At 46.0% G+C, this 18,160-nt stretch overlaps 1 protein-coding gene across 1 annotated transcript in view; it reads left to right on the top strand.

Annotated features, from left to right (window-relative positions):
* Window positions 1-18,160, top strand: part of SEC16A (SEC16 homolog A, endoplasmic reticulum export factor) — a gene marked incomplete in the record, with an annotated part of 1,997,470 nt that overhangs the window by 1,149,543 nt on the left and 829,767 nt on the right. Inside the window, 1 exon segment of the mRNA XM_044058481.1 lies at window positions 17,801-17,889. Coding sequence (XP_043914416.1) covers window positions 17,801-17,889 — 89 coding nt within the window.

Below are 18,160 nucleotides of genomic sequence, written 5' to 3'. Positions count from 1 at the left end.
CCACAAACTCCAGATGCAAAACAGCTCATGCAGTCTCTAGTAGCCCATGCTTTTCAAGTAGCTAAGCACAGTATTTAATGTAGCTTTGATACTGTGAATGCCTCTTTCAGGGCATCTGCCACTGGATCAGTGATTAGAAGGTATGCCTGGTTAAGGAACCAAACTATCCCTGAAGATTTAAAACTTAAGATTTTACACTTTCCCTTCGATAACAGTCTCTTTTTTGGTCCCCAAGCTGGTAGTCTTTTGAAAGCTTTTCAGGAGCAGGGCAAAGCTGTGAAAGATTGCCTCCAAGTCATGATGTCCACTGTTCCCAGGTACCACAGAAATCTTCCAGCTAAATCCACCCCTTTCATTAAGAGAGAAACTGGAACCCCTTGTAGACAAGGGAAAACTCCCATGAGATTTCCAGAGAAAACTCTAAGGGATACTCCTTTTGGGAAGTCTTAGTTTAATGACAGGCCACTGTGACTATTTTCCCCTCCTTCCAATCCCCACCCTGCCACTCCACTCCCAAAAAGACTTTTTCCTTTCCTTTCCAGAAAGCAATAACCTCAGACAAATGGGTAATAACCATTATCAAGAAGGGTTATTCCATTATCTAGTAGAGCATTCCAACTCCAGGGAGTATCCCTCCACCTCCTTCTGACAAGATAAATCTCATACAGCCCATCGTTCAGTATTTACTCCCTCAGGGAACCATAGAAACAGTTCTCACATCCTGTACAGGAAAGGGATTTCATTCTAGACTCTTCCTGGTTCCCAGGAAGGAGGGTTATTGGAAGCCCATTTTGGATCTGTCCAGACCAGACACTTTCTTGAGTACTTTCTTTCAAAATGCTGTCCCTACAAACTCTTCTACCTTTTCTACTCCCTCAAGCTTTCATGGTATCCTTAGACTTAAAAGATGCTTACCTTCATACCCTGCCTGGAGAAAATAATCTCAGTTTTTTTGTGGGTCATCATTTTTTTTTTTCATTTTACTGTTTTGCCCTTTGGTTTGTCTATGGCTCCAGAGGTGTTCAGTGTGTCTTACCCCAGTAGTGGCTTTCTTGTTGCACTCAGGGCATTTTGATTTTCCCCATATCTGCATGACCTTCTACTCCAAGCTGTGTCCAGGGACATTTCTAAAGCGCCTTCATTACACAATAAAACTTTTGACTCTGCTGGGATTCACTATCAACTACAAAAAATTCCAGCTCACCCCTTACCAGCAGCTGGCCTTCCTGGGATTCCATCTAGACCTGTGTTCCATGCATGCCTCCAGTCTTAAATAGAAGCTCACCTCTCTAGCCAATGAGTTTCTTTTCCTTTCCACACAGGATCATTGCTTAGCCAGACTAGCTCTTAGGACCTTGTGACTTAAGGCTGCCATCATCCCTGTGTTACCCCTCACCAGATTACACATGTGGAAAGTACAGTGGTATCTGAAATCAGTGTGGTCTCAGCACCATCATCCTCTGGCACTGTCTCAGTCTTTGCAGACAAGCCAGCTAGACTACTTTCCTCCACCTCTGTCCTTCCCGCAGATAAAGACAGTAAGATCATGCACACCTTGGCCATTAGGATGGTTAATTACCAGACACACATGTCTAAGTATGCCCTGGTCCTTTGACTCAGGTTTCCAAACTTTTGGCTGATCTACTAGACTCTCCTTCTAAGGCTTAAATTTCTAGCCTAATCTCCTTGTCTTCTCAAGTGACAAGACATTCAGTCATATGCAGCTGTGTTACTGCAAAAGCCACAGCCAGATCTGCAGCTTCTGCCTCTATCCTTAGAAGGCATTCATGGCTAAGACTACAACCCTTAATGATGATATAAGGGCTAAACTTCTAGATGCACTCCTGGACAATTCTACCTTTTTTTGAGTTAAAGTGGCAGAGCTCTTTAAAACTCTCCAGCAAAAGGGGAAGGAATTACAAGACGTAAAATATTTGTGTGTCTCTCCAATCTCTAAATTTCATAGGAAATATCCCACCAAGACTCAATTTATTAGGAAATATTAAGCTCCCACCCCCATTCTAGGAGTAAAAAGAGCTCCAGGAAGCATCAGCCTCCTTCCAGGCCTGCTCAGACCCCAGATCACAAACATCAGTTTCAGGCCAGGGCAGGTCATCTGTGAGGTCCTGCCTTCGCCGTCCTCCCTCCAGATTCCATTCCCCTATCCCTAAGACACTCTCACTGTCTTCCAGTGTGGCAAAGCATTACCTCAGACAAGTGGGTCTTATTTATTATAGAAAAGGGTTATTTTATGACCTGGATCACTCCTCCCTCCTTAAGAGGCATCCCACAGCCACCCAAAGACCAGCTACCACTTTTCCAGACTGTCTTAGACAGCCTCCTTTCTCAAGGGACTATCCAGCCTGTTCCTCTGTCAGAAAAGCGAAAGAGATTTTACTGCAGAATTTTCCTAGTCCTAAGGAAAGGTGGTCCATGGAGGCCTATCTTGGATCTCTCCCACCTTAACCGTTTCTTACAAGTACCCACTTTCCGCATGCTTACTCTACAGACCCTATTCCCTCTGCTAATGCCTCAGGCATTTCTGGCCACATTGGACATAAAGGGTGCTTATCTACATATCCTTGTAAGAACCAACTACAGGAAATATTTTCGATTTTCTGTTGGTTCCTTGCATTTTCAGATGTTCTTCATGTTTCACTGTTGCAGTCATTACATTTGGGTAATCCTGCTGGCAGGTTGCCCTCAGTCGGCCTGAATTCCAAAGTCCTGGGTCCTGCTTCAGTTGCTGTCACCCCTTCCCTGATGTCAGGTCGTCGGGGGTATAAAAGAAGCAGCCGATGCCATTTTCTTCAGTCCTTCTTGCCGCGCGGTGCCCGAAGCAGAAGCAGTTCGCAAGTGCCGGTCAGCCGACTCCTGAGATTTTCGTGTTCGAATTTCAGATCCGAAGTCTTCAATAAAGCTAAGTACCCCGTTGGGGAAACTTTTTTCTTGCTCCAGACCGATGTCAGAAAAAGTAAGTAATTGTATTTCTTATGGAAAGCAAATACCTCATAAGGATTTTCATTCTTACTGTATTCCTTGCCTAGGCCCTGATCACAGCGTTTCTAGTTGTCAGTTTTGTGCTAGATTTAACCAATGCACTATTAAGCGTCGGTATGATTTTGCTTTAAACTATTTTGGACGCCGGTTTAATTATCCAGAAATGTCGTCGGATAGCCATTCAACTACCGGAGTTCACAAAAAATGCAAAGAAAAGGAAAGAGATAGACAACCGAGGCCCAAAACCGACGACAAAGCTTCTCCTAAGCCTTTCACCGGTTCTCAGTGAGGCGCTTTTGCAGCCCCTAACGCCCGCTACTTTAGAGTCGCAGCCCGCTACCGACTCCCACATGGAGTCGGCCATGCCGCTGGAAACTCAAAGTATTGGAGCCTCGGATACTATTCCTTCAGATGGGTCCGGAGCCACTGAGCAGGCACCGGCTCCTGAGGGTGTATTCAGACCTAAACATCTTTACATTAAACCAATTTAAGCTTCAAAGGCAAAGACTAAAGCAAAGAAACAAACTCAAGATCCACGTGGTCAGGCCTCTATGCCCAAAAAACAGATGCTCAGAATGGCCGAAGAGTTGATTACCTTGATCAGGGGTTCCCATCCCCCTCCTGATAAGAGGCCTAGGCAAGAGACTGACTATGAATCTTCAGATCAGAGTTCCATTTCTTATGATTCCTCTTCTGATCAGGAGTATTCTCTTCCCCCCTATGAGGATTCGGATGCTGAAGAATCTAAACCTTCAGCCTCTCCTCCAGAGGAATATTCTTTTGGGGAAACCTTGCATACCATGAGGGAGCATTTCCACTGGGAGAGCCAAGATTTTTCAGAATCTAAAAAGAGGCTCAGGGATTTCCTTTTACTACCTCAACACAGGCCACTAGCCATTCCACCTGTGGTAGACATTGTAGATGATGTGTTTTCGGAGTCTAGTCTTACCCCTGACTCCTTACCTCCAGCTCCTGTTAAGCCTGAGAGATATTACAGGGTTCCTGACTCTTATCAATTCCTTTTTAAAAACCCTGCTGCATATCCAGAAACTATTTCTCAGGGACCCAAAGGAGTTAAGGCTTCCGGTGCAAAAAACCCTACCCCCTCTGACAGAGATTCTAGGGCACTGGATAGATGGGGAAAAAAGGTTTGCTCATCTGCTACCTTGGCTAAAAGGGCCTTAAACTGTCAGTTTCATATGCTCAAATATCAGCAACATGCCATGGCATTGCTTAAACAGAAAATGTTGTTAAACTCTGAATGTGCAGAAAACAGGAAAATGCAGGATTTATTGTATGCAGCTGACCACATTGGAAAGCATACTTTGCAATGTGGTTTTGATTGTTTGGAGGTCTTGTGCAGGACCGCAGTTATGGGCTCTGTAATTAGGAGGCATGCTTGGTTAAAGGAACAAAATCTGCCTGATCATGTCAAAGTTAAATTATTAGATGCACCTTTACAGCATGATACTTTGTTTGGTGTTAAGGCAGAAGAGGTGTTAAAGAAAATGGAGGACAAAGCTAAATCTATGCAAACGGTCAAAGATTCTTTACAAGTACAGCCACCTAGGTTTAGTAGACACTGGCCAACAAAGAATTGGTCCTTTCCTGTGTCAGACAGACCTCAAAGGGGCAGATCCAGACGCCCTAGATACAGATCCCAGGTGCAAGGTTCATACAGGTCAAAGCAATGGGGTGCTTCTACCTCCAAAGTTGGAGAAGACAAATCACAACCATACAGGAAATAGTCACAATGACTTCCCCCTGCCTGCACCAAGCACTTATCTCCTGGCAGCACCCTTAGGAGGAAAATTAGCACTTTTTTCTCAGAATTGGCACATTATAACCCTGGACAAGTGGGTTCTAAATATCATGTCACAAGGCTACAAGTTCCATTTCCGTACCCTGCCAAAGGCAAACGGCTGGCCAGATCTGCCAAAAAATCAATGGGCAGAGGCACAAAAACAAGTCTCCTCCCTCATGGACATGGGGGACATTCAACAAGTACCAGAGCAAGAGCAGGGACAAGGATTTTATTCAAGACTGTTCTTGGTACCCAGAAAGGACAAGGCGTGGAGGCCAGTACTGGACTTATCTATTCTGAACACATTCCTGGATATACCAAAATTCAAGATCTTTACCTTGCAGCAGCTTCTGCCCATACTGGGCAAGAATGCTTGGCTTGTGACTTTAGACCTAAAAGAGGCATACCTGCATGTCACAGTCAGACAAATATGCAGAACATACCTTAGATTCAAGGCTGACTCAATGCATTACAAATTCTCTGCACTGCCCTTTGGCTTATCTACTGCACCCAGGGTCTTTACAAAGTGCCTGGCACCAGTAATTGCATTCTGCAGACAGAGGAATACAAACATATCCTTAATTGGACGACTGTCTAATCAAGCAGAGAACAAGGACATTCTTCTACAGCATCTGGCATTTGTGAAAATACTTCTAACATGCCTAGGGTACACAGTCAACGAAAAGAAATCAAAACTAGTGCCCTCTCAAGAGATAATATTCCTGGGTGCAAGTTTAAATACAACTGCCCAGATGGCTTTTCTCACGCCAGACAAACAAAGGCAACTGACTACCTATTTCAAAATGTTGACAACAAAGGCTTTGGGCTTCATGGCATCCTGCATCCTACTAATTCCATATGCAAGATGCATATAAGGAAACTTCAGTGGTACCTAAAAAGTGTTTGGACTCAGCATTGCCACAGCCTGGAAACTAAGAATGTTATGTGATCCTATCTCGCCTACATTCTGACTGATGGGTACGGAGCCGATCCTCGGCTCCGACTCGGCACGCTTATGCCAAAGAGCGAAGTCTCTTATTGGCTGAGCTTACTATATCCCAGGATGCACCACTACCAGTCCCCCAGATCTCGTTTGCCGCTATCAAGCAAAGACATGGTCTCGAGCTGGCTGAGCTAAGTAGTGTTTTTCACTTACTTTCCTGTCAGGGATTTCCTAGAATTTCAACAAAAAGCTGTTTTAACGGCTATTTCGTCTTTTTGTGTATGACTGGATATTTTTGTGAAGTATTTGTGTGGTGATTGCGCCTTTTTTTCTGACTAGAAGTTCCCTTTCAGTTGAAGGGCCTTTCCCTGTCAGTCACTTTGTCTTCAAGTTCCGTTTTTATTTAAGGGTTCTTGGATCCTTTCTAGTTTTTCTTCTTTGTGACAGTTCTTGGTTATTAAAAAAAAAAAAAAAAAAAGAGAGAGAAAAGTTTTTTCTCTGTGATAGTTAGTGTGTTTTGTTTTTGGCTGTTACACTTGATTGGTTGCCATAATGTCACAGGCTCCTAGGCCTTCAGGTTTTAAGAAGTGCACTAAGTGCAGCTTCAAAATGTCTATTACAGATGACCACTCTCTCTGTGTGTACTGTTTGGGCGCCAAACATTTGCAGGAGTCCTGTAGCGTGTGTCACGCGTTTTCCTCGAGGGTCCTCCAAGAGAGGAAAAATAAACTTATTTTAAAAGGCCTTATTAAACCCTCATTTGAAGAGGCATTAGCTTCCTATCCTTCTCCTGCTAAAAAGAAAAGGGCGTCGGCTCCGACCAGTCCGTCGGAGCCGACCACCAAAAGACATAGGCAGGCTTCTCCTTCGGCTCCACGGACTTCGGAGCCGAGGGCGGAACGGTCTGCCTCGATGTCTCCAGCCTCGACTCCTCTGGGTTCGGAGCAGACGGCTGGGGCATCGAGAGGCGGGTCACCTTCATCGGCTCCACTGATCTCGGAGCCGATGAAGGTTGTCCGCTCAGACACTTCCTCCTCGGCGCCGAAGCCCTCTTCGGCACAGATGGAAATTGGTTTGGACACTCCTTCGGCGCCGATAATTGTCGAGTCGATTCGGAGCCGGTCCCCTAGTCCCTTGGAGCCGTTGGAGAGGCCTACTCGGATCCATTCGGTCTCTTCCAGGTCATCAAGGATGTCAGATTCGGACATAGACAGGGTGCTCCAAAGACTTTTCCAGTCCCCAGTCTTTCAGAAATTTGTTTCGGCTCCGACCCAATTGGCTTCGGTGCCGATAGCCCATTCCATTGCCATTCCTCCTCCGACCGCTTTGGCTCCGTCGGAGCAGGTGCTGATGGAGCCAGTGGAGATCCCTTACTCCATCCCCGGCCTTCGGGTCCGAGTTTAGCACACGGACTTCTTCGGCCGGACCCGGGGGTGACGTTTCGGGACCAATGCTGTCGGTTCCAAGCCTCCCTCTCGGTGCTTCGGCCGCGGGACTTCCGTCTGCTATCATGGCTCCGGAGACTGGACCCTCCCAGGATTCTGGGGGTCCGGCCTTCAGAGCTATGAGGAGTGCCTTGGCCAAGTCTTCTTCGGCCATCTCTACGGCTTTACCGGCACCTTCCCTGGGCATGGAGACTGGGTCTTTGGCAGTTCCCCTGTCTCTAGGCAGCGGAGCCCGGGCCTGAGGTTACCCCACTGGGGTTCCCTCCTCCTGAGGGTCTTCGGAGTTGTCTTCGGAGGAGCCCCCAAGGAAGAGATCGTGCAAGAGGAAGCACGTGGACTCCCCCGATGAGTCTCTTACATCGGACACTGATCTTGATGATGCGGAGGGGTCTCCAAAGTCGTCCTCGGATGATGTCTCATTTGCAGACATTCTAGAGATCCTCAAGCAACGAGGCGGCTGGAATTCCAAACCCCCCTCCGCTGATGAGTCGGTGTTCCTCAAGGCCTTCGGGGCTAAGCCCTCCGCCTCCTGGGTGTCTCCGCCCTTCGACGAGCTCCTGGATTTGGTTTGTCGGAGGGCGTGGGAACATCCAGATACTGTGGAACCAGTGCCTTCTCGCCCTAACAAATTTTTGTCTGCCCCACCCGAGAAGGAGTTCTTAACGAAAGGCGTGGCTGTAGATGCCATGGTGGTGGCATCTGCTACCCAGCAGGACGTGGCAGAGGCTTCAACATCCGTCCATCCTCCTAATAAGGAGTCTAGGAGCATGGACCGGTACGGGAAGCGCACCCTGACTTCAGCGGCCTTTACTCTGAGGTCCCTGAATTATTTGGCACATTTCACCAGACTACAGAGGGATCTGGTCAAGGAGCTCTCAGACTCCCTCTCAGGTAACCTACCTGAGCAGCTAGCCCAGTCGGTTAGCTCTCAGTTGGCTATCCTTACCTCGATTTCTAACTCGTCCATGAGGCTCATTTCATATGCGGCCGAAGGGGCGGGCAGAGCGGCAGGCACAGGCGTGGCTCTACGGAGACAAGCCTGGCTCCGTTTGTGTCATTTCGTGGAGGCCTTCAAGTCTTCCTTTGCCGACGCTCCCTTTGATGGGTCCTCTTTGTTTGGACCCAAGGTAAGACACTCTTACCGGCTGTGAGCAGGAGGGAAAGACTTTATCTGCCGTAGGAGCACGTTATTCCACTCCCTTTCGGCCTTATCCCAAGGCTAAAAGAGGAGGGAAGATGTGGTTCCGCAAATCACAGAAATTCTTTCCTCAACAGCAGGAAGATTCCCTTCCAGAGGCAGAGGACGGGAAATTTTTCTGGGAGACGCCGTCCCAGAGGCCCCCGCAACACTGGAGACCGCGAGTCCTTTCGTGGCTCTTCAGCCTCCCACACTCCATGAGGGATTGCCCGGCTGTGCTGCTCCGGAGCCAGTCGGGTGCCGTTTTGCCAAGCACCTAAGAGCCTGGGAGTCTATTACTCAGGACAGATGGGTGCTTCGGATTATTGCCGGAGGTTACACCATTCCCTTCACACACACACCCCACCGTCCAAAAATCCCGGACCCACCACCCAGTCAAAGGGAAATTGCAGCCGTAGAAGCTTCAAAGCTGCTAGAAAAGGAGTCATCCAACCGGTCCCCACAGACCAGATCGGATCCGAAATTACTCAAGGTTCTTTTAGTGCCAAAAGACAGGGGACCTGAGACCCATTTTGGATCTCAGCAAACTAAACCAGTCCGTCATGAAGTCCAAATTCAATGGTCACTTTACAATCCATTCTCCCATTGTTGGAGAAAGACGTTTGGATGTGCTCCATAGATCTCAAGGACGCCTATTATCACATACCGATACATCAGGCGTCCAGGAGGTATCTGCGCTTCAGCCTGGGAGACAGTCATTTCCAATTTTGTGCTCTGCCCTTTGGTCTCACCACAGCCCCCAGGGTGTTCACCAAGTGTTTGGCAGTAGTGACTGCTCACCTGAGGAGTCTCGGATTCCAAGTGTTTCCCTATCTGGACGACTGGCTCCTGACTGCCACCACCAGGCATCTACTACTAGAGAACCTACAAGCCACCATCTCCTGGGTGCTTCCTGGGAATTACATTCAACTGGTCAAAGTCTGTCTTGCTGCCTTCTCAGCGCATAAGATTCATAGGAGCAGAGATAGACTCAAAATTAATGCGAATCTTCCTTCCTACTGAAAGGATACAAACATTACAAGATCAAGTCCGAGCCCTGCTTCTAAGATCCAAAGCCCCAGCCAGGATGGTCCTGCAACTTTTAGGTTCAATGTCTGCCACGGTTCTCCTAGTTCCTCTGGCAAGATTGCACATGAGGATTCTTCAGTGGCTGTTATCGACACAATGGTCTTTTCAGGATCTCCCCCTCAATCATCACATACTGATTACAGAAATGTGCTAACGGGACCTCTGCTGGTGGCTTCTGCCATCCAATCTGAATCAGGGAAGACCTTTTGTTATACCCCCTCCGGTGGCCACCTTGACAACGGATGTCTCCCAGACGGGGTGGGGGGGGGCATTGTCTGGGCAGGTCAGTTCAGGGTTCTTGGCTTCCAAACGAAACATTTCTCCATATCAATGTGTTGGAAATGAGGGCTGTACTTCTATCCCTACAAGCCCTCCACAAGTTTCTCCCTCAAGGCATTATCGCCATCCACACAGACAACATGTCGGTGGTCTGGTATCTAAACAAACAAGGAGGGACCAGATCTTACCCCCTTTGCAGAGAGGCCATGAGGGTGTGGGAATGGGCAGTGGCTACCAAGCACTTCCTGGTAGCGACCCACATTCCAGGAAAATCCAATGTATTGGCAGACAGACTGAGCAGGACTATTCTCTCTCCTCACGAGTGGTCTCTGAACGAAACAGTAGCAGCTCAGATTTTCAAAAGATGGGGGATTCCGTGCTGCGACCTGTTTGCAACACCACGAAACACGAAGTGCAAAAGTTTTTTTTCCTTGACCCCGCGTCAAGGGGGAGGCAGCTACGGATGCTTTAGCCCAACCTTGGCCAACAGGACTGCTTTATGCTTTCCCTCCGATTCCACTCCTCCCCAAAGTCATCCAGAAAGCTTCCCAATTGGGGTCCACAATGATTCTAATTGCTCCGTACTGGCTTCGTCAGGTATGGTTCCCCTACCTACAGAAATATACTCTGGACGGTCCTTGGTTCTTGGATCTAACTCCGGACCTTCTGGTTCATCAGTCGGGACAACAGCACCAGTCCCTTCACACTTTGAAATTAACAGCTTGGCTCCTCCACTTCCGACTTTAGTCAGAAATCACACCTTGGACCCGGAAGTTATTCACATTTTATCTTCAGCCCACAAACCCACCACTAAGAAATTGTATCACAGTAAGTGGAAGAGGTTTGCTATCTGGGCTCAACTCAGAGGCTTAGACCCTATTACTGCCCGATACCAGAGGTCTTGAAATTTTTAACATCCTTGTTTAATCAAGGATCTTCAGTCTCTACTATTAAAGTCCAACTAGCAGCTATCTCCAAATTTCACGATTCCATAGACCCACCGTTGATGAGCAGCAGATTATGTAAAACTTTCATGAAAGGTGCTGTGCTTTTAAGACCCCAGCTTTTCACCCTGCCTCCGTGGGATCTTGATTTGGTACTTCGTGCCTTAACATCTTCCCCTTTGAACCAGCTGCTACATGTGAGTTGAAATATCTGTCTTGGAAAACTGCCTTCTTAATTGCAATTACCTCTGCAAGAAGAGTTTCAGAACTTCAAGCCCTATCTATCAAACCACCGTACTTGATTTTTCACAAGGATAGAGTATCACTTAGACCTAATCCATCTTTTGTCCCAAAAGTTTGCTCTAATCTCTGTCTCCAACAATCTTTAGAGCTACCAGTTTTCTTTCCAAAATTTTCAAACAAAGCGGAATACACCTTCCATACGTTGGATGTTCACAGGCAATTGCGCTTCTATCTAGATAGGACTCAGCAAATTCGAAAAACAGATCAATTGTTTGTGTCCTTTTCAGATAATAAACTGGGTAAAACCATCACTAAAGCTACTATTGCCAAATGGATCAGAGATTGCATAACTCAAGCTTATTCCTCTTCAAATAAGCAACTTACAACATCTGTCAAAGCTCACTCTACTAGAGCTATGGCTACCTCTATTGCATTCCATTCCAAGCTCGCTATTTCTGAAATTTGTGCTGCGGCTACTTGGTCCAACCCGCACACTTTCATTTCCCACTATAAATTGGATGTGGCATCTAAAGGACGAGCATCATTTGGTTCCACGGTACTCAGGAGTGTTTTCCAGTGAGCCACCCAGGATTTAGGTGCTAGGGACACTGTCCCATCAGTCAGAATGTAGGCGAGATAGGATCACATAACATCTTTTAGTTATGTACTCACCATAACTTCAGATGTTTGGGATCCATCTCGCCTACATTCCTAATACCCACCCTCCTTCCCCTGCCTTGGAGATCAGAAGAGATTGAACGGTTTGGGTTCTACTGTTTTTATCTTGTATCATCTGTCAATGTTATATAAGCAGTGCATGCATGTGTGCATGTATGCGGACAAACTAGATCTGGGGGACTGGTAGTGGTGCATCCTGGGATATAGTAAGCTCAGCCAATAAGAGACTTCGCTCTTTGGCATAAGCGTGCCGAGTCGGAGCAGAGGATCGGCTCCGAACCCATCAATCAGAATGTAGGCGAGATGGATCCCAAACATCTGAAGTTATGGTGAGTACATAACTAAAAGTTACTCTCATTCCCTGCCTGCAACAGGAGTTTCAACGGTGGGCAAAGGCTTGTCACCAAAACAAGAGACAGTCATTCACACTACCCCCAGCCAGGCAGTCACTAACAACGGATGCACTAGATTATGCCTGGGGGGCCCACATGGCAGGAAAGATGCATTCAGGGCACATGGACCTCAAACCAAATGCATCTACATATCAATCAAAAAGAGATGGCAGCTGTTCAAAATGCCCAGACAGCCTTTAAGGACCTGCTTCATCCAGGACAACTACTGATAAAGACAGACAACACCACGGTCATGTGGTATATAAACAAGCAGGGACACACACATTCTTACCCCCTTTGCAGACTAGCCATAACTTTGTGGGACACAGCATTGACTTACCAAGTACATCTGCAGGCACAATTCCTGCCAGGAAGAAAAAATACTCTGGCAGACGAACTAAGCAGAAACCTCATGGATCTCCATGAGTGGCAGCTGGATCCACAAGTCTTCAGCATGATAACAAGGAAATGGGGATGCCCGGACATAGATCTATTTGCCTCCCCTCACAACTACCAACTAAAAGATTCTGCACAAGGATTTATCACAGTCAAGCATGGAAAGTGGACGCCCTATCTTTCAGCTGTATATGCCTTCCCCCTCTGCCTCTCCTCCCCAAGATACTACTAAAGGTCAGACAGGAGAAGCCAAAGATGATACTGGTTGCCCCAGACTGGCCCCTCCAGTACTGGTATCCAGTACTAAGGAACTTGTCTCAATGCCCAGCTTGGACCTCACCTCAAATACCTCATCTACTGTCCCAGCAAAACAATCAGATCCTGCACAGCCAACTCAGGACTTTAAACCTGGCAGCATGGCAGATAATGTAGTCATACAAAATGCACCTCTCAGTAAAGCTGTGATGGATGTCATTTTGGAAGCCAGAAGGCCTAGTACTAGAAAATCTTATGCTGGAAAATGGAGGAGATTCTGTGCTTGGAACCAGGCACAAGGAACTGATACAGCTGTGCCAAATATTCCTCAGATTTTGCAATACTTAACTGAGATGCTGGACAAAGGCCTATCTTTTTTTATCTATTAAAATTCATGCCTCTGCCATTTCGGCTCATTACAATGCACACCCACCAATCTTTTCTCATCCCTTATTTAAGCAGTACCTCAGAGGAGCCAAAAATGTAAGGCCTCCAAGGAGATCACCAATGCCTGCATGGGACCTCAACTCTGTCTTTGAAAAACTCACCCTGCCTCCTTTTGAGCCAGCTGCTACTGCTGATATAAAGTTTTTGTCTTGGAAAACAGCTCTGCTCCTAGCAATAACTTCTGCAAGACGAGTTTCAGAGCTACAGGCACTCATGTCTGTGGAACCTTTTATCATTTTTTATCCAGACAGGGTCTCTCTGAGGACAAACCCAACATTTATGCATAAGGTGGTGTCTAGTATGGCTCTTAACCAAACTATTCACCTGCCAACTTTTTATCCAAATCCACAGAACAAGGGGGGAGAATTCTGCATTCTTTGGACTACACAGACAGCTTCGATTCTACTTGGACAGAACCAAAGTTTTCAGAAAGACAGAGCAACTACTAGTGACATATGCTGCACTATCAAGGCCACTGCATTCGTTTCTGCTATGTACACCATGGCAAGCTAGTGCTTAAGGGCATTAGGCCACATTCAACCAGAACTGCAGCCACTTCAGCAGCCTTTCTCAGGGGAGTACCTACCAAGGGCATTTTAGAGGCTGCTACTTGGAGTTCAATGCACACCTTTACAAAGCACTATCATCTGCCACTCTACTCTAAATCCAGGGCAGGCTTTGCCACTGCAGTTCTGCAGGGCCTCATTGCCGCTCCTAATGCTGTTTAGCTCCAGCCTCATAACCACAGCTTTCGGACTCTACCCAAATGTAATGACGAAGAACATTGTACAGTTGTGTACACTTACCATAAATGTAGATGTTTGAGTGTATTCACTATTGCACTCCAGGTTACCCACCCGCCATCCCCCTTTTCTTCTGATGGAACCTATCTTTCCTTCTCTGATTTATACAACCTATGTGGTGTATTTGCTTGTAGATGAAGTTAAAGTTTATATTGGTGCATGTAATTTTATATATATATATAATTTGGCAACCCATTTAGGGGGCACCTGACATCTAGGGCAAGAAAAACTGAAGAAAATGGCGTTGGCTGCTTCTTTTATACCCCTGACGACCTGACATCAGGGAAGGGGTGACTGCAGCCGACGCAGGACCCAGGACTTTGGAATTCAGGCCGACTGAGGGCAACCTGCCAGCAGGATTACCCAAATGTAATGACTGCAACAGTGAATACACTCGAACATCTACATTTATGGTAAGTGTACACAACTGTACTTTCTCGGCCTTGCCCTTTGGACTATGTGCTGTTCCAGGGATATTCACCAAGTGTCTGGCTCCTGTGATAGCCTTATTGCAGGGTACAAGGGATTCCTTTTTTCATGCCTGGATAACTTACTCATCCAGGCAGACTGCTCCAGTTCCCTACACCTCCAACTCCACAAAGTCATTTCTGCCCTACAGTCTCTGGGTTTCAACATCAGTTACCCCAAGTCCAATCTAAACCCTTCCCAGTACCAAGTTTCCCTGGGGTGCAGACTAAGGACAGATGTTATGAAGGCATTCCTTCCACCTTAAAAGGTAAAAAGCCTGAAGCTGTGTTTGTCTGTATTCCACACCACTGCTATGACAGCGAGACAGTATCTCGGACTCCTAGGTCATATGGCTTCCACTATGCCCATGTTGCCATTGGCAAAACTCCACATGAGAAAACTTCATTAGTATCGGAGGTCGACATGGACCCAACATTCTCTTTCTTCCTTGCCTAAAGAAGGAGGTCCTTTGGTGGCTGGACCAAGTCTCCCTCAACCCAGGATTTCCTTTACAACCCCTCCCAGCAGTCCAGGAGATGTACACAGATGCCTCAGACCTGGGCTGGGGAGCTGCTTTGGGCAGTTTGAAGGTGCAAGGCAGCTGGACAGACTCTTTCAAGCGGGAGCACATTAACACTAGAGAAATGAGAGCAGTCATATTTGTCTTGAGGGCCTTCCATCACACCCTGAAGCAAGTATGTGAACAAACGGGGGAACAAAATCCTACTTGCTATGCAGACTTGCACTCCAAGCCTGGGAATTGTCGGCCCAGCATGGAGTCACCCTGCAGGCAGTCTATATTCCTTTAGCTCAGAACACTCAGGAAGACATCTTGAGCAGGTGCATGTCACAATCCCACGAATGGATGCTACAGAGGGATGTGTTCCTGGACATAATCCGCAAGTGAGGTACACCACAAATAGATCTGTTTGCTTTCCCTCTGAACAGACAACTTCCACTCTCTTTTTTGCCAGGGTACCCAGCCTCTTAGTGAGGGCAACGGACGCCTTCTCTAACTCATGGAAGGGGATGTTTCTCTATGCCATCCCCCCTTCTCATTCCTACAGAAACTCCTGCTGAAAATCCAGCAGGACAAACCAAAAATCTTGTTGGTGACTCCCTTTTGGCCAAGACAGCATTGGTTCCCCCTCCTTCTGCATTTAGCCAGAGGCAGTCGTCACAAGTTACCTCTCAGAGTGGACCTTTTCACACAGGACAAGGGATCCCTAATCCATCCTTATCTGGAATCTCTGAATCTGACTCTGTGGGTGAAAGAATTTTGATCCCTTTCAGACACCTGTACACCGAGGACGTGCTTAAAGACCTGCAGGAGGCCAGGAAACCCAATACTAGGAAATCTTATATGTCTAAATGGAAATGATTCTCCATTTGGTGTCTACAAAGACAGCTTGACCCATTTCAAGGTGAGATCCCAGTAGTGATGTCCTATCTGTGTGAACTGTTTCAAGCAAGGTTGGCATATTCTTCTGTTTAGGCCTACCTAGCATCTATTTTAGCTTGTCTGCCTCTTTGACCCTTCCCTTGCTTCCCAAAACTCAGTAAAGTTGTTCCTTAAGGGAGTACTGCACCTCAGGCCCCCCAGGAGGCCAGTCCCACCTCCATGGAACCTGGACATGTCTTATAGAAGCTCACTTTTGTCCCTTTTGAACCAGCATCTAAAGTCTGTATGAATCACTGCACTTGAAAAACTGTGCTCCTGTTTGCCCTGACATCAGCCAGAAAAGTGTGAGAGCTCCAGGCTCTCATGGCAATCCCTCCTTTCCTCTTCTTCCACAAGGATAGAGTGACTCTGAGGACCAACCTGTCCTTCATGCCCAATGTGGTCAATGAGCTGTCCCTGAACCAATGTATTCGCCTTCTCATCTTTTTTCCACATCCCCAGAGTGACAGTGAGAGAGTCTTGCATCCCCTTGATGTTCACAGAGAACTCAACACGAAGCAGTGCTTCGTATTCTTTTGCTGGCCGAACAAGGTTTTTTTTAAGGCTTAATTAAGTCAATTAGTTTGGTCACGTGGTATTAAAATGTATTAAAAGGTGGATTTGTGCTTGCACTTTTGTTCTGAAGAAGTCAGATATACCACTGACGAAAACACTTAACTTTAAAATAAAGTGGTTACTTTAGATGTCTGTCCATTTGTTTTTTTTTTATTTTCTAGGTTTTAAAGTTGTTACACCACTGAAGTGTTACATATCTTGAAAGAGGCAGGAAAACAAACTACCAGAAGATCATACTTATCAAAGTGAAAAAGGTTTTCTGTTTGGTTCCAGGCCAAAGGTATGAAGCCACTTATTGCTGGCATGACTCAAGTGCTGGAAAACCTTTCACAATTATTTAAGCAAGGCCTTTCTTACTGTTAAGGTGCATGCATCTGCCATTTCTGTTTGCGTACCTTGGTCTCGGCCTATCTGTACTCATCCCCATTTGAAATAGTTTCTTAAAGTGGGGTTAACGCCTGAGACCACCTTGGAGAAATCTGAAGCAAATCCAGTCCACTGAAATGGGGGACTTCACCCCCCACCCCCCCTAATTAAATATACCAACTCTGAGATCACAATACAGTGGAGAAAAGGGCAGAGTTCACCATGTTGGCCAAGAGGATAGTTTCCCAGAGGTAAAATATGATGTTCAGGAGTTTGTTAAATTAGGTTTTCAGCAACGTCGTCTTGGTGTTTTGAAATTTGACAAAGTGGTAATTTGATAAGACAGAGTAGATCCCATAGTCCAACTTCCAAGTCCAGGTCAGGTATCTTTTTTTCTTGTCTCTTTGGTATAATCACATGTATCAGGATTTTTTCTACACAGTGTTCCACATGATGAACATAATGCAGTGTTTACTATTACTGCAGAGATCTTAATAAGAAGTTAACTACTGCAGTAGGAACCCCCACTATCCTCATTTCCCCATGCTTTGTTTTCATTATCTGACTTTTTTCGTTTTAATTTGATAGGTGTATGTGTTGCTGAGAAGTATGGGTCCTGCTGGAATCACCTTTACAAGTTTCCTTTTCTGTGGACACTAAATGTTAATAGTAGTGCTGCTAGTTGTCTGGGGTATAGAACTTGTAGTTTTTACCTGCAAGTTTCCAGGTTTTGTATTGGTGACACTTGTTGGGAGCTTCTTGACATCCACCCCAGAAAAGATGGTATAAGCTGGTTTACTCTTTTAAGTCAGATTTTCTGCTGCTCTTACAGTGGAAAAACTAGTTTTGCAAAGGGGATATCCAGCTGCTCTAGAAGTTAGGCTCTGAGATGATGCCTGCCTGAGGTGAATTCATATATTAATTTTTTTGTGCACGGTGCTTTTATTTGAGTACATACAATTATGTTAATTGTCTATGCTTTCTCCGCAGTGTATAGAAGCATCTCAAAAATAACTGATATGGTGACCACTTATATAATTTTTCTTTTTATAAGGACCTTCAGAAAGTTCTCAGAATTCACCTACAAGGCAGTCTTTCCCTGAACATGGGCGTAAAGATTTCTATGATAAAATGGCAGAAATAGTAAGTGATTTTTTTTATCTTTTCCGACTTTTATTTTGAGTGACTTCAGTTCTTAATATCACCATCATAATACCTTTTGTTCAAACTATCCTTTGTATGGCTATTTAGTTGCTTGTGAATGAGCTCTTAAATTTGTTTCATTTGAATCGCATCCTTTTACTTGTGTTTGACTATTCTGAAATGAAACTGTTAGCTATTTGATCACTTTGTAGGTACTTTAACTCTTCAACCAAGCAGTGTGAACATTAACAGTAAACAGGTGTGCAGTTAT

This window comes from Protopterus annectens, chromosome 16.part0 (genome assembly GCF_019279795.1).
Source record: "Protopterus annectens isolate FY-2018-M chromosome 16.part0, PAN1.0, whole genome shotgun sequence".
Lineage (NCBI taxonomy): Eukaryota > Metazoa > Chordata > Ceratodontiformes > Protopteridae > Protopterus > Protopterus annectens.
Note: the sequence above shows the minus strand (reverse complement) of the source record. Positions and strands in the feature narration are given on the sequence as shown.